The 27,964-nt window shown below is 36.2% G+C and overlaps 1 protein-coding gene across 4 annotated transcripts in view; it reads right to left on the reverse strand.

Annotated features, from left to right (window-relative positions):
- Window positions 1–1,178: 1,178 nt before the first annotated feature.
- Window positions 1,179–27,964, reverse strand: part of DDHD1 (DDHD domain containing 1) — a 147,035-nt gene continuing 120,249 nt past the window's right edge. For 3 of the 4 annotated variants that reach the window (XM_036749652.1, XM_036749650.1, XM_036749649.1), the window contains 4 exons: window positions 22,405–22,554; window positions 16,649–16,901; window positions 15,711–15,911; window positions 1,323–4,471 (listed from right to left, as the gene is read on the reverse strand). In XM_036749652.1, coding sequence (XP_036605547.1) covers window positions 4,290–4,471; window positions 15,711–15,911; window positions 16,649–16,901; window positions 22,405–22,554 — 786 coding nt within the window. In that variant the 3' untranslated portion in view covers window positions 1,323–4,289. Of the gene's footprint in view, window positions 4,472–15,710; window positions 15,912–16,648; window positions 16,902–22,404; window positions 22,555–27,964 lie in introns of all 4 variants that reach the window. The other variant, XM_036749651.1, reaches the window with a different exon arrangement.

Genomic DNA, 27,964 nt, shown 5'->3' on the forward strand with positions numbered 1-27,964 from the left:
CTGGAATGTGTGTAGGCACATTTTCCCAAGACTCTCAGGTTTCTGATTGCTTTGGCCATAGGCAGTTCAGTTAGGGAAGACTGGCGTGCTGCTGCTTGCAACTGAAAGGAAGACAATATGCAGAATGTGCGTATATAAGCAGGGAGGGGAAGAGAAGAACAAAGTAAGTTCAGACAAATAGCAGGGATGGATTGGATAGAGGTAGAGTTGAAGAGTAGCTGAGCCTACCAAAGATGCTGACACCGGATTGTCTTGAATTAGTTAGTAGCTTCAGCTAGTGAGAGCAAGTAGAGTGCAGTCCAGTCTTTCTCTCCCTGCTTTCCTAGAAACCTGCACCGGGGAAAGTTTCTGCTCATCTTATCTGTCCCATCACCCTTCTTTTCTGTTGCTTTCTGACCAGCAGGTAAGAGGGAAATAAATCAACCTAGATGAAATATTATTTTAAGAATGGTGTGCATTATGTTAATGTCTAGCTGTGTTTTTTATGCTATTTGATATCATGTGCCAATTAATAGCGAAATCATCAAATATTTTTTGAGAATTTGGAAGATTGTGATTGAGGTGGGAAGTATGGTCATAGGAAAAATGGTGGGGGAGGAGGGGATCCTTAAACTAACTGGAGACCAAAAAGGGTGAGAGTTCTGCATTATTATTTGGGGAGAGGGGCTGTAATTTCTGAGGATATTCTAAGACATACAGACTAGACTGCCTGTGAACATTAGAGAGCAGGAGATGAACCTGAATGGGTGGGGAGATATCAAGTATACCCCTTATCCCTTAGCACTGTATCTATCTCTACACCTCATCACATTCATACATCCCTATACCAAAAAGAAAAAAATATACTGTAACCAAATATTTCATCTAGAATAATAAAAAAAGGTTGACCTGATAGGAAGGGATATAAAACCTGAAAGGAAATAAAATTGCATGTCTCAGGGGAACCATAGTATTCCATTGCTAGTTGCTTTTGAGAAATGCACAAAGAAAAAGAGGCAAAAAATTCCTCAAACTCTCATAGAAAAATATCGCTTAATTTTGGATTGACATTCTGAAGATAAGAATTATGTATTTCCCTCCTCTCATGGGAATTCTCCACAAAGGCACAAAATCAATCCACATTTCTGAAGACTGAACATGGATGACAGTGAAAATGAGTATTACAAAAGAAAAGTTATGTTATAACATAGAAAATTCAGAAAGGTAACAAAGGAGGTTAGACACTGCTATCATTACTGCTAAAAGAGTAAGAAACAATGTTCAAAAGATTCTAAATTTCTTGTATGAAAAGTATTTAATATTTTAAATATTTAAACATGCTTGATATTACAGACTACATTTATTCTTAATGAATGTAAATACTTCTTCAAGATCTGCCTCAATTATAGGAAGGAGAGAAAGCATAAATGAATAAAACTCCCACATCCAAAAGCAAAGGTAAAGAAAAAGCTCATGTTTTCAACATTACAATCTCCCAGAGGAATATTTTTTTTTGAGGGGAAAAAAAAAGTTCAACTTGTCTCCAGTGATTTTTTTTCCTAACTAAAAAAAAATTTAATTCCCTGTTAGGAAACCCAGGGTAAAGATTCCAACTGGTGTCCAATATAAACAAAGAAAATATAAACTTCCTAAGCCTCTTCATGGAAGAGGAGCTTATAAGAAGCAAGTGGGATTTACAATTAAGATTTGCAAACACAGAAAAACCCAATTATGAAACAATGACAATTTAACTGAAACAGCCTAGCAAGTAACTATATTTTACAGGTGAAAAACAAAAAAAAATCATAAAAATTGATTTTAGAGAAATGGTTAAAATATTCTTTAATGGCACAATTTCCAATCAATATGTTTCGCCACTTTAACTTTTAATAGCTTTTGGGAAACTATAATAAGACGAAATTATTTGAACAGTACCCAGGATAATCACCATAGTGGTACACTAAATAACAAATACTTACGGCCAATTTCGTAGTTGCTCAAATAAGGATGCAAAAATGTTACCCAGTAACTGACAGCTAAATCAAGCCTGAAGTACACATACTGTGTGTTACTTGAGTATGTACAGGTACATCCCATGAACACATGCAGAGCTACAGAAACAAGTACAGTCCTATAAAATCAAAACTGTAGTGTCTATCAATACACATAATCCTCTCACATTAAAAAGAAAAGAAGCTTATGGTGGTCAGAAGGTCTCATTTAAAGATAAAAAAGAATAAGCAACCTGACCCTTCTTATGCACCGAACTCCAAAACATCAAAAAAGCTTAACTTCATGTGACTTTCTTGATATAGAACAAAACAAACCTTTTCCATAGTTGGACGAATGTTTTCCTGTCATTGTAAGAACATCAAATCAAATGGACAGTACAGTATTTTGCTCTCTTTCAGGTAAAAAGAATGCTTTGCATTCCAACTATGAAGAAAAACTCTAAAAACAGTTCAGGGTAAGTGTCAAACCACACACAGGGAGATGTCTTCAAGTACCTTATGAGCGATTCACTCAGTTGTTTGAGATGTGTTTGTTTATCCTGAGATCTGAATTGGACCCAAGAAAATAAACAGGCAAAGGAAATGACCTGAGTTCATGGGAATTTCTAAATTTGAAAGTGAACTGCTTCAGCATTAATGGGATCTCATTAATAGCTTTTTACAGCAAAAGTTTCTTAGTGAATCATATGCTAGTAAGTAATATGGTCTTATTATTTTTTTTGAACCTTCAAATAATTGGTTTACTTTATATAAATTTATGGAAAGGCCAAAACAGAAAATATGACTTGTATGTGTACAAATACATAGATATAAACATACATATATAATATACATATACGTATGTATGTATATATGTATAAAAACATACAAGGATAATCAGAGATGTCTTCACACTCAGTACTTTTCCTGAGGGATGAATAAAATAAGGATGGCATGGAAGGTGAGGCAGACAGCTTCTTTTCTGGCATTACCTTTTAAACACCTCATTCTCATGCGACATATTTACAAGAATGGAATGGGGAAGAGTATTGATCCCATGGCTTTTTGTGTGTAAACTATGAGGGTGTAACATACATATTATCATTTGCAGACCCCTAACAGGTTACAAATTAGAATGTGAATTGGTCTTGCTAATAATACAGAGGAGAGAAATTTGGCTGCAATCTATTTTCTAATTTATATAATCTAGCTCAAGGCACTTAAAAAAATCTTGGTGCCTCAGTTTACTCATCTGTAAAATGAGAACGATTTTCATTTTTCTACTTCTGGGAACTACTGTGAAGATTACTGAATGGCTTTTAAAGCACTTCAGGCTCCTCAGATGAAAAGCACTTTGGAAACTGTTTATCTTGAGGAAAACTCTTCTAGTGCCCTAAAAATTTATGCCTTAAATTTTGATATTACCTAAACATCTGGAAAATATATTTTAGTAGAATTTCATAAAGTCACTTAACTTGGGGAGATATGAATTTTTTTACTTAAAGCTTTTAACTAATTATCTTTTAAAAAAGTTCTCTCATGTTACATATGTACCTTAAAGAATCACAGAATTTTGCAGGGAAAAAGAACTTAACTAGAATAGTATTTGTGTGAAACTACAAATTTTTAAATAAAAAAAAATACTGAAAATTTGCCATAATGTCTATATATTCAACTGAAGAGTACAAAGATTTTCTTTTTTCTGGAAAAAAATAACACTGTAGAAATGTACTTCTTAAATTATGCCCAATTAAGTTTTTCTTTTTTAAAGTAATGCGTCAACCATTAGAATAAAATAATTAGAGGTAATAAATTATAAATACAGTAGTTAGCCATTTGTTTCTTTTTAAAACATTAGTTACGTAATTAAGTTAAATTCAACAAAATCTAAATGTGTAGTTAGAAGGGCCTCAATGTTACTGTGGAAATGTAGATTTAATTTAAAACACTGCCTTTTGTTTTTTATTCTTACATAAAATAAATTTTTAGGTGCATATATTTAGTTAACTAATTGGATTCCATTGAATAATGAATCTTTATACTTAAATTAACAGTTTTATGATTGCTACCATAGTGGCCTTTCAAGTCTTCCTTAGCAACCATTCTTCTGTGATGCCATATAGAGTGCTATCTAAAAATTTGAAATTAACTCATTCAGGTTAGGACTTAATATTTTAAAAAAAAAATAAAGTGCTTTTAAATACAAATATTTCTTGCCCCAATAAAACTGAAACATACTTAAACCTGAAACCTCTGTGTCTTAAACATATTGAATTTTAACAAGCATCAATTTTGTGCCATTAAAGTTCCTTCAGAAGTTCAGATTGGATCTAACTTTGGCTTTGCATCATTGTCTTGTTCGTGTTTGTACATGAAAGTTAAAAGAAAGAGGGCAATATCCAAGGATGACCAATACGCAGTATGTGACGTTACAGCTGACCAATATCGGCTTTCCACAAGGCCTTCTCTGAGTTCAAAATCAATCCTGTGATCCAGTTCCACTAGAAAAAAAAAATAAAAGTCACAATTTTATTAAACAGATCTCTGCAGAATCTTACTAAATAAATGACTGAAGATAAAAAAATAGTTAATTGAAGTTGGTCTCAAAACTTTTAATCTGAGGTTTCTACATTTCCTCCCCCACATATACCCCAAAACCACACAAACAAAAAATTTCATACTGCTAAAATGAGGGAAGTACCTTTTCTTGGTCGACAGAAAATGACAGAGGAGAATGCAACAAAAACTACTGCTAATTCACTTGAAAAGAATAACAGGAGGAATGGTGAAGTAAGTATGAGAATAGTAGTAAGGCTCAGAGGGAGACTTTACTCTTTATTCAGTTTCTCAGCTGATTATTTATTGCCCAGGCCAATTTCTAACCCCCTAAGTTCCCTTTGATTCTGACTTTGATAGACACTTAACAAAACAAGGCTTCAAGAGAATTCAATTAGTCTTGTTTTATTAGACTTGTAAGCTCCTTGAGAGTAGGACTGTTTTTTTTTTTTTTTGGTCTTTCTATCACCAAGGCCTAGCACAATGCCTGGCACACAGTAGGCACTTAATAATTACTGACTCATTGATTTAATAAAACTTCAGGGAGGAAAAACTTGGCTAATAGAATTTTGGTCCTTAGTACCTCTTTCTGATTTGCATGATATTTTACAAAGATCAACACTAATAAAAACTCAGACCATCCAGCCAATTCAATTTTATTCTTGGTTTAGAGCTGTAAAAGATATTAAAAAAAAAAAGGACAAAACCAAACCAAACCAAACCAAAGTGGTGGAATTTAGGAAGGGGAAGTATGAAATTTTGAGAAAAGCATGGGCTTTGCTTCACACTGCAAATTTATTAGTGTATCTGAGAAAGTAAGATTTATGTAGGTGCTAAATTACAGCCTGGTCATCATTAATTAAATCTTTGTTTCCAAACTCAATAAACAGTTTCAGAGAGATGTGATATAAGTGTTTATCTAATATATATCAAACATGTATGATGTGATTAAGCCACCTTGCAATTTCACAAAATTTTATCTTTTGTTTCTATCGAGGTATGGGGAGCTGGGGAGCTGGGAAGGCCATATGACTCATCAATTCACAGGTCAGTAGCCTAAAAAGCAGCAAATATTACCACTGTCTTTAAAAATGACACCAACATGAACAAAAACAGCAGCATTTTTTCCAGATGATATCTCTAGGTGCTTTAAAAAAAACATGTCAAATACTTTGAAGCTAGGTCTATTTATCTTTATATCTGATTTGCTTCTGCCTAAGTAAAAAACAAAAAACAAAAACAAGCTCTATAAGGTATAATAGCTATGATTGACAGTATATGTTCACATACAGGAATGTCAAGTTCTGTGAGGCTAGTTTTCCCCCCAATATTTGTCATTTTCTTGAAGGTCAATAAGTATGCTTTAGGAAAGCAGAGGGGGAAGATAGAAAATAGAAAAGAAATAGAAAGTGGGAAAGTGGACAAAGTGTGCATACCAAACCTATTGATAAAAACAGAGGGCTACTTGAAGTGCACCACTGAGGCAAATAGGAGTAAACAAAAGATGGAATGGGAACACTAGAGTTACAGAATATTCATCAATGAAATCCTAGTAAGGAAAAAACATTGCTCTAGAATTCTCAAATCTCACTTGTATAATATATCTTTCTAATTCCCTAAACTTTGGGTTTCAGTATTTCATTTGTCAAAGAGAGTTTTTTGCCCCTACTTCATTAAGTTTTATTTAACTTGACCTTGTTCTTATGACCTTTCTTGTGTAAGCATGCTGCCTTGCTCTAACAATTATGTATCATGGATTTTATTCAGATCATTGTATCAGTAACTTTTGGGTTAGTTTTTCCAGGCTGTCCTCATCAAAGGGGAAAACAGAGAGTTAGGGAACTGGATTGGATGTTTGTACCTAGAGAACTATTTCTTGATGTTTAGCATGATCATTAAAAAGTCCATATTAAGTGCCCGCTATCTGCCAAACACTGTGCTAAGGACAGGGGATAAAAACAGACCCAAAAACCAGTCCCTGCCCTCCAGGAACTTAAAATCAAATGGGAAAATCATATAGTAGCAAACTGAAAAGTCAGGGTTGGGTAGGCAGGATAAGATTTTACCTAATGAGGAGGCATAGTGGGAAGTCAGAACAGCCCCAAACTAGTGCAGCCAGGTGAAAAGTGAGATATCTAAGCTGAGCTCTCTTCTTAGTCAAAGTATTCGGGTGGGGGGGTGTACCTGGGGCTGAAGATATTAGGATGGACATGAAATAAAGGGAATCCTTGAACTTACAATGTAGAGTCTATAAGCTTTGAGGTACATCATATAGCTTGGCTTTTTGCTCTGAGTTCTCTGTGGTTACAATAATACAACTGGGGAGACAGAGAGCTAATGATCTTAAAGGGTAGCTAGGTGGCTTGGGAGACAAGAGTGTTGGGCCTGGAGTCAGGAAGATGAGTTCAAATCTGGCTTTAGATATTTGGTAGCTTTGTGACCCTGGGCAAGTCACTTAACCCTGTTTGCCACAGTTTCCTCATCTGTAAAAAGAGCTGGAGAAGGAAATGGCAAACCATTTCAGTATCTTTGCCAAGAAAACCCCACATAGTCATGAAGAGGCTGACTTGACTGGAAATGCTTGAACAACAACAATGATGTTAAGCAGGAAGAGAAGCTTTTTAAAGAAATTATCCCAGCTGACCATTCAGAATCACTAAAAATTCACTTGTGCTGTTTCAAATTATGAAAAGTATGTGTACGTTTGTGTGTGTGTGCAGCATATATATAGGCATTTCTACCCCTCTGGCTATTGCTTTTTCATCTCAAAAAAAAAAGTTCCCTTACTACATTGGACATATGTTCTATCAGTGAATACTTATGTTAGAAAAAGAGTTGAGAAGCATTGTTCATATATCATCAGAATAAGATATTCTTGAAATATTTAATATCTGCCAAAGGAAGATTAGCATATTTTAAGTGTAAGATTATTAATCCAATTCACTTAACATATTTGATAACATGTAGTATTTATTATAGGAAATACATTTTCTGGGGTAAAATTCTCATCCGATTTATTAACCATAAAAATGGATCAGCATAATTGGATTACTTCTTACTCTAGGTATCTATCTAGTCTTTGTACTTTTTTATTGGCAGACCCCCTATTTATTCTTCATCTGACTTAAAATCCCTAGTTTCCTTTACTCAGTTCAAGAGCTAACTTCTTCAAGAAATCTTTCCAGAGGCTATTGCTTTCTCCCTTACCTTCTCCCAAGATTGTCTTGTATCTGTTTTGTAAATACTTATATGCATGCATGCTGCTTCCCCTCTTCTAAGCTAAACAGGAGGGGTTTCTGTTTTGTATTTCCAGCACCTGGCATTAGTAGCACTTATATAAACATCTGAATTGATAAAATGCAAAAATGAAAAGGAATTTATAGTCTATTAGTGAAAATGACATGTACACATATAGGTATATACAGGATAATTACAAAATAGATAAAAGGTAATTTAGAGTGGCAGTTAATGGGACTGGTAAAGTACTTGAAAGGGATTATATGTAAGAGGTAGAGTTGAGGAGGGGAATGAATTCCAGGGATGTGGACGGGTCAGCACTCCTGTCTTCAGACAGGAGGTGGAGGTGCCAAACATGAGGAACAACAAGAAAGCCAATTTGGCTGGATTGTAGAGTAGATGAAAGGGAATAATAGGTAATTAAAATGGAAAGTTGAGGCATGTGAATTTTGGCTTTAAAAGATAAACAGAGGGGTTTCTCTTCTAGAAGCAATAGGGAACCTGGAAAAACTGAGTACATATTGAATGATCTTCCACTGAACAAAGGAGAATCCATATAATTAGATACTACTTTTATTCTTTGCTAAGTTATGTCTGGTTTTCCTGATAGTTTGACAAAATGAATACATTGGGCAAATATTTGACTCCCAAAGAACATGTTTGTTTTCCAAAATCATATCATTATGAAGATAGTTATGAAATATTCTCTCCCCCTTAGCCACCCTTTGTTTTCAAACCGATTCCACTTGGAAATCAAATATTCTGACAGCTTGGCTTGTATGAAAGACATTTCCTTGTCCCATGTAACTTGAACACACACATAAAGTATTGATCTGAAAACGAGTCATAACTTTCACTTTTAACTGAGTTTGCATAAAATCAAAGTGTGGCCTTTAAGTGAACAGAAACACACAAACACATTCTTCCATAAAGACATTTTCATCTCTAAAGTGAATTCAGGGGCAACTTTCATTCAGGCCAACATAGCAGTACTTGAGATCACTGGATGTAAATCCATTGCTTAAAGGTTTAGTTGTAATAAATCTTTCTTTAATGAAGTCTTTAATGAATTTTATTGTTTGTTTCAGTGGAATTTATATTTTTAAAAATCACTGTTAGAAATCACATTCCTAGCCTACAGAATATAAAGTTCATCTTCTCTAATAAATGAAAATAGTTTGAGCTTATTAAGGGAAGAAGGGAGACATCATGGACACAGGATTTTTTTCCTTCTCTAGCTCCTAGGTCATTTTAGTGGTCAGTCTGGGAAGTTAAGTAGTTGAGATAGTTGAAGAAAGGAAGCAGAGAGATAGCTGCTACTTGATGGCAAGACAAACAAGCATATAGATGTATATAGACTCAGTACTCCTTTTATCACCTACAACACAAATAGTACACAATTAAGTTAATTCCTCATGGAAGGCATTGCCTCTTTATTACAAGAAGAGAGATATGCTGTAGAGGTTCTTTCTTTGTATAGATTTCATTATTACTACATCAAAATAGCATTACTGACATGGAGAAATGTAAATGTTAGGGAAAATCCTTATAATAATAATTGCTGTTATATAAAATGGTCTCATCTATGTCAGGGGATGGAGAAGGGAATGTATGGAAAATTAAAAAATACAGGATAACTTCTAAAAATTAAAACAATCAAATGATGATAGTGTAAAGTTGAACTGGAGGTCATAGTAATCAAAGAAAAAAAAAATCTGGACTCTGTTATATGTGTGGCAAAATCCAAGGGAGAAAAGAGAGCAGGTGGGAGAAAAAGGAAGGAAAAAACCTGTTACATACTTCAAGATTTTAATCTTAGAATATGCTGCAAAAATCAAGAACTTCTGAGTTTATTTTGCTACAAGCTACATACTCACTTCCTTTCAATGTATTTTAAAAACAACTATAATGAAAAGATCAACCCTCAATGTCACACAAGTAACTCCAAGCATGTTAAATAGCTTTGTGTAAAACTCTTATTATATATTCTGTCTATATGCATTAAATCAAAAAATCATTTGGGAGGCTTTCAGGAAAACAGAAAAGGAGGAAAAAGGAGAGAAATTTTGACTTTTTAAAAAAACATAAGAAAATTCATAATTTTAGTCCATTAAAGGTGGTTAATAATTACTAAAGGGTTCATACAATAGCTATTAAAAGTATATATAAAATAATTTGTAATAACATATAAGCCAATTTTACCAAAAAAGTTTATAGAGAACTATTAATCCAGTTTTCATCATAGTAGAACATTTAAGTAGGTCATTTTCAGATTATTCTGAATGCTGTTCCTGACATATACCATACTGAGGGAGCTGTCTTTACTCTGCATTACAAAACCTGGAAAGAGAAGTTGTGTGAGACTAAAGAATGACTGCTGTACTCTAAAATCTATGGGGGGAAAAACAACACAAAGCACTACAAAGTGTTGGCTGTTAAATTGGCAGCCACAGATTTGGAGACTGAAAGTTAGGACAGTGGTTCAAATTCTGTATGATTATCTGGCATACTGTTGGAAGTAAGTTTTTTTTGAGAACATAACTGACTCCATCTTGTTCTGTATCAGCCACTATGCTGTATATGACTCAGCTGGAATGCCTCAATGTCCTCTTTTCTCTTTTTTCCCTCTACAAAAAGACTTAGTTGCTGAAGGTAGAGAATTCCTGAGTCCTTCAAATGTCCTTCTCCCTGGTTGGGCCTGACAGGCAGTTTTTCACTGATTGAGCAAATCTAGTTAAACTAAGAAAACAACTCCTCTATCTCCTGTAGAAAATGATATACATTTTTTTAAATAAGTAAACTATTTTTCTTTGTACTGGTACCTGCATTTTAATGAATAGCCATCTTTCTTTTTCTTTATTTCATATAATGTATAACTATTGCTTGCTGAATTGTGAACGATGCATTCCCCATCAACTGTTGGTGGAGAATGCCACACTCTGAGTGTAATAAAACCTGTTTCCTGATTTGTTCTGGCTTATTGGCTTTAGATAGAATTGATTAGAAAATTCATGTGACAATACACACAGGAATACAAGTTTTATTACTGTGGAGCATCCTTCATTATAGAGTATATAACAAAGTGTTAAAATGAAAAACTATCATCTACAAGATACATCTACAAATCCCCACAAGTCAGCTGGAGGGGAGATAAGGGCAGAATTATAGAAAACAGCTTTCTTCATAGAATATTACTAATCAAGCAGAATGGAAGAATTGAAGCAATCAAGCCATCGGAAAGAAGGAAATAATCTTCTAAAGTAGATCAAGAATATCTTGACTTGTTAACAGACACTAGCAAGATTTAATAAAGGTTAAGGTTTTTCAAATTTATTTTGCTGGCCTAAGCTTCAAATTGATGACAACAAAGAGATAACAGAAGTTACTCTTCAAAGAAATACCCACATTGATCAGGAAACTGAATGACTGTTTTCTCATATTAAAGTAATCAAAAGTTGATCTGCCAGACCTGGGGCAAGTGGAGTGGGTACAAGGGAAGAACAGAAACAAAGTAAAAATGCTATGATCATAGTTTCTAAACCCAAGATAAAGGATGTAAGGGAAATTTTTTTCTATGATAATCAACAGATTTATAAGAGTGCCTAAGTGACAAAATAACAAAATATCCAATGAAGACATTATGAATATATCCTTAAGCAAGCCAAAGAGTTAACTATGGCAACTCTGAAAGATTTGGTTAAATAAAAAGTTTGAGCTTTAGCCAGAAGGCTAGAAACAGAGAAAACTACTTTAGTAAATATGTTGAAAAGAATATGTTACAAATAGAACTATATTATTATACTTGGGCACACATTTAGATGAAGCCACATATGACAGAGCTTGGCTTGACAATGCAGCACAAATCAAAGAATTTACAAGCATGACTGCTGGAGAATGTATTGTTGTTAAAATACAATTACATACTGTACTGAAGGGAACAACCAGGTGGAGCAGTGGATAGAGTACCGGGCCTGGAGTCAGGAAGACCTGAGTTCAAATTCGGCTTCCAACACTTAACAGATGGGTGACCCTGGGCAAGTCACTTGACTCTGCCTCAGTTTTCTTCTGTACAGTAAGCTGGAGAAGGAAATGGCAAACCACTCCAGTATCTTTGCCAAGAAAACCCCAATGGGCTCATGAAGAATTGGGCACGACTGAAGTGAATGAACACTGTATTGAAGAAGATTACTCATCACTGTTCAGTGCTGCTATAGAAGAAGCAAGCTTAACTGGAGGTGGCCCTTGGCTTCATCATACCATTTTGGAGTTTCTACATAGCAAGTGGGGGCTTACCTCTTCTTCACTAGGCCAACTATCATAACATTCAAAGGCAGCTAGGTGGTGCAGTATACAGAGTGCGAGGCCTGGAGCAAGGAAGACTGGAGTCCAAATTTGGACTCAATTACTACCTCGTGTGACCCTAGCTTGTGAGTCACTTAACCTTTGTCTGCCTTAGTCTCCACATCTGCAAACTGGGGATAAAAACAGTATCTACCACCCAAAGCTGCCGTGAGAATTAAATAAATATTTATAAAGTGCTTTGCAAACACTACAAAAGTACCATTAAATGCTACTATTATTTTAGGGGTCAGTTATTATAAATGTGTTTTAACAGTGATTTAAGCAACTGTGATTTATAAAACTCTTTGCCACTCCACTTTTGAATAAAATTATTTTGTCGCTTGCACAAAGTTGTAACAGTAACTTGCCCTTTCACTTCTGCTGCTTGAGTTCATATTTCCAATGAAAGAAAAACAGTAGTTTAATTCCCCAGACCATACAAATACATTCTGTTGTAAGTAACATGAAAATTTGCTGTATTGCAATTTATAATTGTGGAATAAACTGCCTAGAAATTACCTGAACACCTGCCATCTGTTACAAAATTCAGGTGCTCTTTAGCCACTCTGGTCTGGTCTGATATTGGTAGGTACAACCTAAAAATAGCAGCCAGAAAGAAACATCAAAGCACAGTGCCTGCTGGACAGGGGCTAACTTATTTAAGTGTAGGTCCTGGCTCTAGAAGCTGCACAAATGAATTTGTTGTAACTTCACGCGATAACAGTAAGAATGGCAATAATAAGGTTTGTAAAGCATTTTATAAACATCATGTCATTTGATCCACAGAATCTGTGAGTCAGAAGGGATCTCAGTGGCCATTTAGTTCAATGCACATATCAAAGAAATCCCCATGATAATATGCCCAACAAGAGGTCATCTAGTGTCCGCTTGAAGACCTCCAAGTAGAAGGAGCTCATCTCTTCTCTGAACAATCAATCACAATTTGGGATAGCTTTAGTTGTTAGGAAAAATTTCCTGACATCGAGCCTAAATTTGCCTCTTTGTAACTTCTACCCATTGCTTCTAGCTCTACCTTCTGGGGCCAAAAAGGTAAATTCTAATCCCTCCTCCACATGACATGTCCTTCGTGAGTCTGTTCTTTAGGCTAAACTTGCCTTGTTCCTTCGACTGATCTTCCTACGTCATGGACTCATTCAAGGTTCTTCAGAATCATTGTTATCATCCACTGGACACTCCCTAGCTTATCTACATTCTTACTCTGACTTTCAGCATTGAACACAATACTCCAGAGAAGGTTGGTGGTTGGGATGGGGGTGGGCAAAGTACAGTGGGACTATCACCTCCTGATTCATGGAAGCTAGGCCCCTCACTGATGCTGCCCAAAATTAAAAAAATATTTCGATGTCACAATACAGTGGTGACTCAAATTGAGCTTGTAATCCGGATCTTTTTTTGAACTGCCATCTATCCATGTCTCCTCCATCTTATATTTGTGAAACTGACTTTTTTGTACCAAAATGTAAGACTCTATGCTTAACTCTACTGAATTTCTTTTTATTAGACTCACAGCCCTATTATCTAGCCTGGCAAAATCCTTTGGGATCTGGGCTCTGTCATTTAGTGTGTTATTTAAACTTTCCAACTTCATATCTGCAAATCTGATGAGCATACCTATGCCTTTATTTAAGTAACTGATTAAAATAGTAAACCAAAGTCTAAGCAGAGATCCTTGGAAGAGACCACCAGAGACTTCCTGCCAGGTGGACAATGAACCACTAGTGACTACTCTTTAGCATCTGGCCATCCAACCAGTTCTGAATCTGATTGTATTATCTTAATGTTTTTTTCTCTTAAGTATAGCAAAAAATTTTGCCCATATGGTAAACTTTGAATCAATAAAAGAATTAAGGTTCAAGTATCTGAAATTCTATTTTTTGCTGCACCTTCTAGAGGAAGAGAGGAGTCTTTCTCCTCTTGCTCTTTTGCTGTGACTGTAACAGGATACAAAGTATTAGAATCCATCCCTCATGTAAAAGGGCAATGGGAAAAGAGAATTTTACATAATTTTAAATGTTAAAATACTTATTAAATTTGTATACTGAGGAATACCTGTACTCTATTTATGTGTGTTTCCAGAGGCCATGTAGTGTAATAGTATTAAGTCAACCACAGAGTCCAGAAGACCTGGGGTCAAGTCACACATTCTAGCAGCGGGACCTTCTGCACGTTGTTTCACCATCCCAGGCAACTCTCTATGACTTACTAAGTTGCACAACAATTACTAATGTGCATTAGTGGAAGGGGCTTTCTTATACTGAGGAAATCACAGGTCTAAACTCTTTCCATCTCCCCCCAAAACAAGTTCAGAAATCTGGTCATGTAAAAGTAACCTCTAAGCATGTGCTAAGCTTCAAAATCATTGCTGACATGAAAATGATTATTAGATAAGAACATATAAATAAAGTTTCAATATAAACTGATATTTAATTCAGTTATAAAAAAAACTTAAGACACTTTAATTTAGTAAAGCTAGACTAGATCTTATGTTGCATAATGGCTGTATTTCACTTTTACTGATGATATGCAGTTAAGAGTACTACTTAACCAAATTTCAAAGCTGGCTTTGAATCAATCAATTTTTAGATTTAAAAGTCTTAAAATCAGGTTGTATAAAATGAAGCCGATAATAAAAACTAGACTTGGGGCATATTGGATTGAAAGTGAAACACAACTGAAGATGAGATATACCATACATTGAAGAAATTTTAATAGACTGCAGAATTTTTAGTACCATTGTACATGTCCTTTAAAACCATCTACCGTATGATATGAGGATCAATTAGGCATTACTAATATTGAAAATGTGCTTTGAGACCCCATTAAACTCAAGTTCTTAACTATGACATTATAACTACGAAGAACAACAGCAAAAACCAAATCTATCTAGAATTTTTTTTTAAATTGAAAGGAAGGTCTGACCATGAATCACTTTAGTGATTCCCTGTCTCAAGGATAAAATGTAATAATCTGTTTGGCCCCCACCTACTTTTTCAGCCTTTTTATATATTACTTTATACTTCTACGATCCAGCCAAACTGGCCTCACACATGACATACCATTTCCCATCTGTCTCTGACTGTAATGGATTGCTGCCCCTTCCTCCCCCCGCCCCGTGTACTACCATCTCACCTGTCTCTTAGTATTTTGTTTTCCTCAAAATCCAAATGAAGTGCTACCTCCTACATAAAGCTTTTCCTAATCTCTTCTTGTTACTACTGCCCCATTCCGCATTAACTAGTGTTTATTTTTTGTGTATGTCTCTCTCTCTCTCTTTCTCTCTATCTATCTATCTGTATATATATATGTTGTCTTCCCCAGTAGAAGGCAAGCTCCTTTAGGGCAGGGGCTGTTTTAATTTTGTCTTTGAATCTGTGGTCCCTAGCACAGTGCCAAGTAAGAAGACAGATGTTTAGTAGATGTTTGTTGATCAACTCACCAAAAACTGATTAAAAATGTTCACTGTTTTTAAATCGTAACATTCTTTAGATCACAAACATAACTACTCATATTAAAGTTTCAGTTTTACTCCCAAAATAATTTAAGAAGTTACTTAAAAATAATAAGCAAAGTACAATGTGCACTAACATGTAGAATCGAGAAAGCCGGAAGTGCTGTGTGGAAAGGTCTGTGTGGCCATAGTGGTGCTGACTGGTGGGCTGATGGGTTTCTTTTCTTCTTCCGTTACTTCTTTTGATGTGTCCGATGGCTGTGGTGTGGATAAACTACTAGAACGTCCAAATCTTGAAAACAACATTCCTCCAAGCCCTTTCCCAAGGCTAGCAGCTCCTGCATTTCACAAAAATAAGACAGTCATCCTGTATACTGAATCATACCCTACCAAAATAGAGTTAAGAGCTCCACCCATCAATTACAGTCTGCTGGAAGATAGGCTGGAATATTAGTCATTTTTTTTCCAAAGTAGTAATCAACATTCAAAAATACAATTCTTATTTGTAAGTTTCTCAACAGAGCTACTATTGCATAAGATGAAAAGTTTAACATACTCTAAGGTGCTGTTCTTATGATAAAGGTATGGAGGAATTGTTTTATTCAAGCATTCACTGATTAAATTATATTTCAGATCAGAATATTTCTCACAAAATATTTTATGTGAAGCTATACTCATACTCTGTTGCAATACATGCATGTGCCATTAAAAACTTGGTATTAATCAAAATGCAAGTCTGAATTTGTGATGCATACCAAATCATTTTAAAATATGATCATATTAAAGCTTCATTTCTATAACAAAAAACGTGCTAAATTGATTTCATACCTCCATGTAAAGTATTACATGTAAGTTAAGAGTCACAGAACTTTAACTCTAGAAGAAACCCTTTATTAATTCTTTGAAGAAAAACTACAAAACCTAACTAGAGGCTGCTCAATATAAACTATTAACACTGGCTGTAGAAACTCAAAACAGGATAGCTTATTTTTTCACAAGTACTTAAACAGAGCATACCTGGTAACAAACAAACCATATCTCCAATTAGGGAATAAAAATATTCATGAAAAATTACCTAATATGCTGGCTTTGCCTATATTTGTTATAGATTCCCCATAATGTCGTCGAGACATGACAGGTGAAGTCACTGGACTTGATACTGCTGACAAATTTTCATTCTCTGATGCTGAGGTAGGTTCTTTCACAGGGTTCAGAAAACTTGGCTTCATATGTTCATAAGGTAGAGGATTTGTAGTATTATACCAATGTATTTGGACAGGTGAAATGTTGCTATAGTGTTTCAAAATTAACGGTTCTAATCTATAAGCCTTGATAGAAAAATAAAAAAAAAGATTTTAGAAAGTATCCTAAACAGTAAAATTTAATTTTTAACACAGAAACTGTTCATTATTCAATATTATGCTAAAATCAACTTCTAAATGGTAAAAACTAATTTAATTTCTTTTTCTAAATTTTACACTCATTTAACATCACGTTATTTCTGAATATCTCTTTCTATCCTTCCTCCTCAATAAGCTATCTTTTATAACAAAGAGAAAAAAACGGTCAACACAAACTATCAACACATTAACAACTTCTGACAGTCCCCTACCTATTCAAAGAAGGGAAGGTGATGCATTTTCTCATCTCTTTCAATTTGGGGATAAAGCCCATTAAGTTTGGTGAAATTTATAGAAGGTACTAAAATTGCTGTTCCCTTCAGGCTATATGGATATTTGTATACTGCTGCCCTGGACACATTAAGCTTTTAGCATTATGATTAAACAACTAAAACTACTAGAAGTCACATGACCTGGTAATTAATGAAAGAATTAAACTTTTCTCTTGAAAGAATTTCCTTTTAATTACTGTTTTTGACAGCCTTGAAAACCTCATTAGCAAACTAGGATTAAACAAGATAGTAACATATCATAGAAAAGAACCAATTTATAACAACTTACTCTCTAGCTTTCATTTATGGTCAATACTTGACAGAAGCTGCTATTTGTCACAGAGGGAAACAACACAATTATGATTATAAATACAATATTATAAAATGAACTTAAGTGTCTGGTCATTTTCATTATTTTTAAACTGAGTCTCCATTTTATTATACTTAGCTGTACTAGTTATATCACTTTTTTAGTTTTTTTAATGTTTTTACTGGCTGGATTGATTATGATACATGATTAAATGTATTTGTGAGCCACAGGAGTAAAAATGAAAAACTGAGGGCATGGGGAATTACTGTATCATTTCTTTTTTTTTTCTTTTTAATTTATTTAATATATTTAGTTTTCAGCATTGATTTTCACAACAGTTTGAATTACGAATTTTCTCCCCGTTTTAACCCTCCCGCCCACTCCAAGATGGTGTATATTCTGGTTGCCCCATTCCCCAGTCAGTCCTCCCTTCTGTCACCCCACTTGCCCTCCCATCCCACTTTCCCTTTTTCTCTTGTAGGGCAAGATAAATTTCTATGTCCCACCGCCTGTGTATCTTATTTCCTAGCTGTATGCAAAAACCTTTTTTTTTTTTTGGTTTTTGAACATCTGTTTTTAAAACTTTGAGTTTCAAATTCTCTCCCCTCTTCCCTCCCCACTCACCCTCCCTAAGAAGGCAAGCAATTCAACATAGGCCACATGTGGATTATGCAAATCCCTTCCACAATACTCATGTTGTGAAAGATTAACTATGTTTTGCTCCTTCCTAACCTATCCCCCTTTATTGAATTTGCTTCCTTGACCCTGTCCCTTTTCGCAAGTCTTTGTTTTTGATTACCTCCTCCCCCTGTCTGCCCTCTCTTCTATCGTCCCCCCTTTTTGATCTTCTTCCTCCTTCTTTCCTGTGGGGTAAGATACCCAATTGAGTGTGTATGGTATTCCTTCCTCAGGTCAAATCTGATGTGAGCAACATTTACTCATTCCTCCTCACCTGCCCCCTCTTCCCTTCCTACAGAACTGCTTTTTCTTGCCAGTTATATGCGAAATAATTTACCCCATTCTATCTCTCCCTTTCTCCCTCTCTCAATATATTCCTCCCTTATCCCTTTATCCCTTAATTTGATTTTATTTTTTTAGATATCATCCCTTCATATTCAACTCACCCTGTGCCCTCTGTGTGTGTGTATACATGTGTACACACACATATATACATATATATGTATATATACACACCTACATATATACATACATTGACACACACATATGTGTGTATATATATATACATACACATATATATACATATATGCATATTCCTTTCAGCTACTATGACACTGAGGTCTCATGAATCATACACATCATCTTTCCACATAGGAATGTAAACAAAACAGTTCAACTTTAGTAAGTCCCTTGTGATTTCTCTTTCTTGTTTACCTTTTCATGCTTCTCTTGATTCTTGTGTTTGAAGGTCAAATTTTCTATTCAGCTCTGGTCTTTTCACTGAGAAAGCTTGAAAGTCCTCTGTTTTATTGAAAGTCCGTATTTTGCCTTGGAGCATGATACTCAGTTTTGCTGGGTAGGTGATTCTTGGTTTTAATCCTACCTCCACTGACCTCTGGAATATCATATTCTAAGCCCTTCAGTCCCTTATTGTGGAAGCTGCCAGATCCTGTGTGATTGTTTTCCCGCAATACTCAAATTGTTTCTTTCTGGCTGCTTGCAGTATTTTCTCCTTGATCTGGGAGCTCTGGAATTTGGCAACAATATTCCTAGGAGTTTTCTTTTTGGGATCTACTTGAGGAGGTGAATCTGTAGATTCTTTCAATTTCTATTTTGCCCTCTGGCTCTAGAATATCAGGGCAGTGCTCCTTGATGATTTCTTGAAAGATGGTATCTAGGCTATTTTTTTGATCATGGCTTTCAGGTAGTCCAATAATTTTTAAATTGTCTCTCCTGGATATATTTTCCAGGTCAGTGGTTTTTCCAATGAGATATTTCACATTCTCTTCCATTTTTTTCATTCCTTTGGTTCTGTTTTATAATATCTTGCTTTCTCATAAGGTCACTAGCTTCCACTTGCTCCAATCTAATTTTTAAGGTAGTATTTTCTTCAGTGGTCTTTTGGACCTCCTTTTCCATTTGGGCAATTCTACCTTTCAAAACATTCTTCTCCTCTTTGGCTTTTTGGAGCTCTTTTGCCATTTGAGTTAGTCTATTTTTAGGCTGCTGTTTTCTTCAGTATTTTTTGGGTCTCCTTTAGCAAGTCATTGACTTGTTTTTCATGGTTTTCTCACATCATTCTCATTTCTCATCCCAATTTTTCCTCTACTTCTCTGACTTGCTTTTCCAAATCCTTTTTGAGCTCTTCCATGGCCTGAGACCAGTTCATGTTTTTCTTGGAGGCTTTTGATGTAGGCTCTTTGACTTTGTTGACTTCTTGCTGTATGTTTTGGTCTTTGTCACCAAAGAAAGATTCCAAAGTCTGAGACTAAATCTGAGTGTGTTTTCGCTGCCTAGCCATATTCCCAGTCAACTTACTTGACTCTTGAGTTTTTCAGCAGGGTGTGACTACTTGTAAAGAGTACTTTGTTCCAAGTTTGAGAGGATGTGCCATTAATTTCAGAGCTATTTCTACACAGCCAGCTCTGCCACACCAGCACTCCTCCTTCCTCAAGAACTGCCAACCAGGACCTGTTGAAAATCTTAAGCAGGCTCTTCACTCCTGCTCTGATCCACCACTTAATTCCTCCCACCAGGTGGGCCTGGGGCCAGAAGCAATTGCCGCTCTAGTTCTGTAGCTGTACCTTCCCCCACTGCCCCCAGGGCTGGGGCTGAACTGCGAACTCTTTTCACTCTGTCCCCCTCAGCTTTTCCCACTAACCTTCTCTGTTGTCTTTGGTGTTTGTGGGTTGAGAAGTCTGGTAACTGCCACAGCTCACTGATTCAGGGCACTAGGGCTTGTTCTGCCTGGCTCCTGGTTGGTCCTGACATCACCCGCTGGGCTCCACTCACCTCCGCTCCGTGCATGATAGACCTCATCCAGTGACCATCCAGGCTGTCCTGGGCTGGATCCCTGCTTCCCTCTGCTATTTTGTGGGTTCTGCAGTTCTAGAATTTGTTCAGAGCCATTTTTATAGGTTTTTGGAGGGACCCGGCAGGGAGCTCACGCAAGTCCTTGCTTTCTAGCTGCCATCTTGGCTCTGCCCCTACTGTATCATTTCTTAACCATAACTGTATTGAATTTTTTTTTTACAAAGGAAATAATTTTCTAAAATTCTAGTCTTTAGTCAATGTCTTATTGTTATTGTTAGTTCACTACTTCAAAGATCCAAGATTTCATCGTTGTGGCTTTGTCAGATAGTTTAATGGGTTACTATTGTCAAAAAAATTCATGATTTGGTAGCTAACTTCTTTGATGATGTGACCAAATGGCTAGACTGGGCCACTTGGATGATAGACAAACAAGTCCATTCATATGTCTATACCTGAACGCATCCCAGCTTTATATGATCCACTAGGTCATTCACTATTAAAGTGAATGCCTTGGGGCTAAAACTATAGTAGACTGTAAATGAATCTCAGAGAGCATTTATTCCAACCATAAATGAATAAAAATTTCTCTAAAATCTACTTGACAAATGGTTACTCAGTTTTTGCTTAAAGATTTCCAGTAAGGAAGAACCCACAAGGTCCCCAAGCTAGTTTATTCCATTCTTGGAGGGCTGTTTGGCAGTTTTTCCTTATATATTTTATTTGTGTTTCTGCAATTTTTACCAAAGGTTCTTACTTCTGTTCTCCAGGTCCAAGCACAGTAAGTCTAAATATTCCTCCATAAAATAGCTTTCCAAATACCTGAAGGCAGCTTTCATGTCCTCTCTACAAGTCTTCCCTTTTCTGTGCTGAACACTCCAGTCTTTCTAAGGATCTTTATATGGAATGATCTTTAGGCCTGTCCCCATCCTGGTTGCCCTCCAGTTCGGTGAAGTTCTTCCTAAAATGTGTTAACTAATGCTGGACACAATACTCCAGATGTGGGTTGATGAGGGCAGGGTATAGTGGTATTATCAAGTGGGATTATCAGACATTTCCTCATTTTCCAGTAGGCGCCACTCATTTTGGACTTCCTTGAGAAGCACAGTAAGCTCATTGTTGAGAAATTTTATCACCTTACAAGATCCAATCAGTTTTGGAACTCACACTTCATCAGTATTGTGGCCCCTTTGATTGGAGGGTGGAACCATAACATGCTCAATCTCCATTCATTTAAGGAGGGAAGACAGGAGGTACAGCTCCTCAATTTCCACCTGGCCACCCTCATTTGGACAACATTTTGACCTTCCCTGGCTTCTCTACCAATCACTGACTGACTCCCCTCATCAGACTGTAAGCTCCCTGAGGGCAAAGACTATCATTTTTCCCCCACTAAGCACAGTAGGTGCTTAATAAATGTTTATTATCATCAAGTTCCTAGACTTGAACACTTTTGAATAACCTAAGTTTGTATTAGCTCTTTTTGGCATCCTATCACACTGGTGACTGACACTGAACTTGTAGTATTAAAAATCGCATATTTTTAGCAGAGAAATTATCTAGCCATGCTTCCACTATCTTACATTTATGATGTTGAATTTTTGAGCTCATGTGAGGCCCAAGTGAAACTATAATATAAATTGGCAAATTCTAACACATTACTCTATTCTGGCCTAAATATCTTTACGTCTAATAAACTAAACACACATTCTGTGTAGAATCTTTTTTTCTGCAAAACTGCTACAAATATAATGTGAGAGCTGAAATAATTTTAGGTAAAGTTAAGAGTTTCTTTCAAAGTATCACAGTTACTCAATAATAAATTTAACATTGAGAGAAAAAGTTTGTAAGTCCAACTCACAACTGGATCTGTCGGATGAAAAATATTTAGTAACCGGTTACATATGATTCTAGGCAAAATGTGGTCTTGACTTCCATTATTTCCTGGACGGATGCCACGTAATGCCAAAAAAACTGCTAGTGGGGATCCCATGCAGAAAAAATTCTCAACCTAAAAGAAAAAATAATTAGTCCTAAATAAATTATATTTGAAGGAAACAAAGAAAAATAATTTAATCCATTCTCTTTATTTTATAGATAAAGAAACTGAAATGCAGAGATAGATGATAAACATCTTGCTCAAGGTCACACAAAGATCTATTGGGAAAACTGGTACTAGAACCCAAGATTCTTGTCTCAATTACAATACAGAACATTGTTCATTCTTAAAAAGCATAGATTTTAGGTAAGAAATTTACTGTGCACAGAATTTTTCAAAGGGATGATACTGTCGTTTGGATTTGTTATCTCTTACCTTCAAATACTGCCATCTTTGAAAATAAAATTCAGCTTGAGAATAGAAACTAAGTATGAATTGGACATTTAATGGAATTTTCAAGACAGATTGAGCTCTTGGCCCTATCTGCAGAATCAAAGAATATTAAAGCTGGAATAAACCTCATCTATTCAATTCAGAATGTATATATTAAAAGCCTGTTATGTGCTAGGCACTGTGCTAGGTACAAGGGATACAGAGATAAAAACAAACCATTTCTTGCCCTTAAGGAATTAATAAACAACACAGAGAAAACAACATGCACATAGATAAATAAAAATGAAAAAATATAACAAAATAATTTTTTTCTGGGGGGGGCAGGGAAGGACTACAAAAGTCTTCTTGAAGGAATTGACACTTAAGTTGAGACTTTAATACATATATGGATTCATTGTCCAAAGAGGCATGGTCTCAGGCTGGAGTTTTCTCAGGCCCTTAGGTAGTTCAGGTAAGGGTACAAATGCTGGGAGCTGAAGAAATGGTGTTATTCTCTTTCTTCAAGGCAAGAGATCAGGCTGGTGACTTGAAACGGCCTTTCTCCTATTCCCTGGAAGGGAATAAGTAGTCCAGTGCTTGACAGAAGGGTGAAGATTTCTTTTCTTCCAGGGAGAGGCAGGAGGAGCCCAGTGGAACGTGTCCTCTCCCTTTACTCCAAAGGCAGGAAGTTGGTGAATGCTGACATAGTGTTTCCCCCCTTCCTGAGGATGGCTGGAGACCCAATAACTCCTCTTCCCAAAAGGAGAGGAATCTGGAGCTTGATGTCATGTTGTCATGATGGAATGGTGTCCCCTCCCTTCACCCCAGAGGCGAGAAGCTGGTGATTGACAGTGATAATCCTGCTGAGGAATGATCAGGATTTGAGGCCTCTCATTCTGAGTGGAGAAAAGAGTGAAGGGTGAAGAGATCATGTGATCATCGGTTTAGAGCTGGAAGAGACCTTAGAGGGGGTTTAGTGCAACTCCCTTATTTTACAGATGAGAAAACTGAAGACCCGAGAGGGAAACTGACTGGCTAGAGGCTACCCCGATAGTACACAGCAGATGCAAGATTTGAACCCAGACCCTTTGATTCCAAGTCATTATTCTTCCCACTGTATCATACTATTCCCAATGATCCTGAAGTGATACACTCAAGTTTAAGTAAGATAGAAAAAGGGAAATTAAGAGTAGGTTTTAGGGTGAACATTGAATTTCCACTTTGGCCATGTTGCATTTGAGGGCAACATTCAGTAGAAATGTCCAATAAGCAGTTGGTAATTCAGGACTGTAGCTCAGGAAACAGACCGAAAGGTAGATATTTAGATTTTGAAGTCACATGTATGGAGACGTTAACTCATGGAATCTAATGTAAAGTTCCAGACTAAGACCTATAGTATACTTGTAAATGAAGGATAGGACAGAGATTATAAACCATCAAAGGAAACTGATAGGAGAAAGAATAAATAATAACGTCATGAAAATGTGGAGAGGAGGAGAGAATATTCAGGCACGAGACTGATTAAATAATCTGCCACTAAGCATCTATCAAGTGTCTACTCTGTGCCAGGTACTCAGAAAAAAAAAAAGAGAGAGAAGTTAAAGTCCATGTCCTCAAGGAATTTATATTCTATTGAAGAAGACAATGTGTGCGTATTTCTCTTATCTGTTTTTACACACATACTATGTACATACAAAACATACATAAAATAAAAGGTAATGGGGAAGGAGGGAGACTGGCAGCTGCTGGCATCAGGAAAGGCTTCATTCATTTAAAGGTAGTACTTGAGATGAGCTTTGAAAGAAATCAATGATTCCAAGAGGCAGTGGTGAAGAGGAAGTACATCCCAGGCATGGATGAAACATATGGATAAATGTAAAGGTAACAAAATGGGAAATGGAATGTTGTATGAGAAAGAGGTCAGGCTAGCTCAAAGAATGAGGGCAATGAGTCATATATAATTAAGCTTGAAAAAAAAGGTAGGAGATGGGATGTGAAGGAACTTAAGCTACTGAGGCAGCTAGCTAGGTGGCACACTGGACAGAGTGCTGGGCCTGGAGTTGGGAAGACTTGAATTTGAATCTGGCCTCAGTCACTTACTAGCTGTATGACCCTGGGCAAGTTCCTTTTTTCTTTTCTTTCTTTCCGTCCTTCCTATGCGAAACAAAGGAATTTATATTGATGATGGTGGCGATGGGGAGGAGGCAAGGGAATTTATTGAGCAGAGAATGACTTAGACTTTTAGAAAATCAGTTTGGCAGCTCTGTAAAGAATGGTCCAGAGAGGTGAAAGACTTGAGGCAGAGAGAGCAATTAGGAAGCTACTGCAATAGTCCAAACAAGAGGTGATATGAGACTAAGGTGAAGACTGTGTAAACAGAAAGAAGGAGGGTGTGAGATATAATGTGGAGGTATTATCTTTCTCACAGAGAAAGTTACTAAGCCTTTTTCTTTATACGGTGACCTTCAATCCCATCACTCCTCAGTTTGTTTTTAGGCTATTACCCCGGCACTCTCTTCCTTACCATTTCTACACTATCCTCCTGCACACTCCAATCTCTTGCCCCTTTGTCCTACTCCAGTCATGCCTTGCCAAAACTCAACCTTGGATTACTCCCACTATTTGACTCCATCATTCCTCTTCACAAGAAGCCGAACAGAGCTGGAAAAAATCGTGAAACCATGTCGACTGGGTCTAATACAAATTTACGTTAGTATGTTACCTAATATCAAATGGGCCTTCATTATAGTAAACACATCTTTTTACACCTCCCTAATCATTTGCTATCTAAGTTACAATAGCAACTATTCCAAACTTTGTCATCTCCCTCAGCTGATTTCATATACAATCCTCTACCCCCTCCCCCATCTGAGGACTTCATCTCATAGTTCACTGATAAAATTGAAACTATTCTCTTCTCCTCCTCTTGTATCTTGAACAACTTTCTTCTACTATCTACTAAGATATACTAACATCTTTTTCCCATTCTTAAAAAACCTATACTTGATCCAACATCCCCATTATTACCTTCTCTTCTTCCCTTCTCAGTTAAGCTCCTTGAGAAAGCCACCTAAAAGAGCTTAATCTCTTTATTCCCTTCCATTGCAGCAATCTGGTTTCTTACTGCATTATTCAACTGAAACTGCTCTCTCCTAAGTGACCCTGGGCAAGTCACTTAACCCTGTTTGCCTAAGTTTCCTCATCTATAAGTTGAACCAGAGAAGGAAAGGGCAAACCACTCTAGTATCTTTGCCAGGAAAACCTCAAATGGGGTCATGAAGGGTCAGACATGACTGAAAAATGACTTGACAACAACCTAAGACATAACAGAGAAATTTCCAAATGGATGACAACTACCCACTTTTGGCGATTTAACATGGGCATAAGTAACATTTCCAGAAGAAAACTAAAAAGCACTGCTAACTATCATAATCCTTAGACAAGAAAGTAAAAACCACAAGGGTGCATGTTGTGTTTTCTTTACTACTAGTTGTCCTTTGGTAAAGGCTACAGAAGTGAAAAAATGATTTGGGAAGTATCTGAGAATGGGTTTTGGATTTCTCAATCATTTCTTACAATACAGAACTGATGGACTCCTGGTCAGAGATGGAATACCCTGGACAAAAGCTATTAAGAACATATTTGCTAGGTATCTTGCAAATTTAATCAAAAAGACTTTAAACTAAAAAGGGTAAGTAAGGGTAAAGACTGCCTATGCCTTTTCCTCAAGTTAGATTCTATGGAGAGTAGAAAGAAAGAAGGAATAAGAAAGTAGTACGAGGAGACAAATCTACAACACAAAGAAATACAAGAAGACAAACCCATGGCATCAAATGTTGATATGAAAATGAGCAGAGTTCTGGCAACAAACAAGAGGAATTGGAGGTCCTAATGAAAGAAGGTAAAATTTGACCTCATAAGTATCCCTGAGACTTGGCAAGATGAAATCTATGACTGGATGGTAGCTCTAGTTGGGTATATCTTATTTAAAACAAATAGGATAAGCAAAAAAAAAGTATGTGTGGTGAAACAGAAGGTAGGATCGTATATTAAAAAGATATACTCATGCAAAAAAATCTTGAAATATGACAAGAATATTTGAAAGAAGGCAAAAGGAGGGAGAAACAGAAATGATTCTGTCATTGGAATATACTATAGAGCACTTGGACTGAAAGAGGAGATATCTCAGAATTTTAGGAAAAAGATTATATGCCTGGCACAGAGGCACATGGAGTAGTGATGGAGGACTGCAATCATCCAAATATCTGTGGGAGTTCCTTCTGCCAAATCAAAGCAGTTAGTGGCTTACCTAGGTGTGATAATTTCATCCTTCTAAAGCAAGAGAAATCGAGAGAAAATTCTCTTCCGGATCTGATTCCCACTAACAGGAAGAACTGTTTGCTAAAGTGAACATAATGGGAAGTTTGGGGGATGCAACCATCCCATTCTTGAATTTGAGACAGAAATGGAGAAAAAATCTGCGTATAGTCTGATTTGCAACTGAGATTCTGAGAAAGTAGACTTCAAGGGGCTAAGAAATATAGGCACATTAAAATGCTTCAGGGTAAGTCAATCTAGGAGTGATGGGAGAAGTTCAAGAATAAATTTTGAAGAAGTAGTTTCAATGAGGAGGAAAAATGGGATGTTTGACAAGACCAATGTGGATGCACTGGGAATTCACCAATTAACTGAGATTTTAAAAAAAGAAATGTATAAAAGATGGAAATGGGACAATTAACAGTATGGTATGTATGGTCCTGTAAAAAGTATGTTAAGAATGGTAAAGTGCATAATAAGCTGAGGCTGTCCAGAAAGGCTGAAGGCAACAAAAAGTTTTTCTTTTTTAAAGTACTATATTTAAGAGAAGATCAAAGAAGGAAAAAGACCTTTATTTGGGTTGAACAGGAACATGATAACTTGATAAATGAAAAATAACTGCTTCAAATATAATTTTATTCCTGTTTTCTCTACAATGGAGAATGATCTTTACAAGGAAACAACAGATCATATAGGACTTAAAAGGGAGTTGAAACACAAGATAAGGACATAGTAAAGCAAGCTGACCTTGATAAATTCAAGTCATCTGGCCCAGATGCGCTACATCCTTGGG

The sequence above is a fragment of the Trichosurus vulpecula genome, chromosome 3 (genome assembly GCF_011100635.1).
Source record: "Trichosurus vulpecula isolate mTriVul1 chromosome 3, mTriVul1.pri, whole genome shotgun sequence".
NCBI classification, from domain to species: Eukaryota; Metazoa; Chordata; class Mammalia; order Diprotodontia; family Phalangeridae; genus Trichosurus; species Trichosurus vulpecula.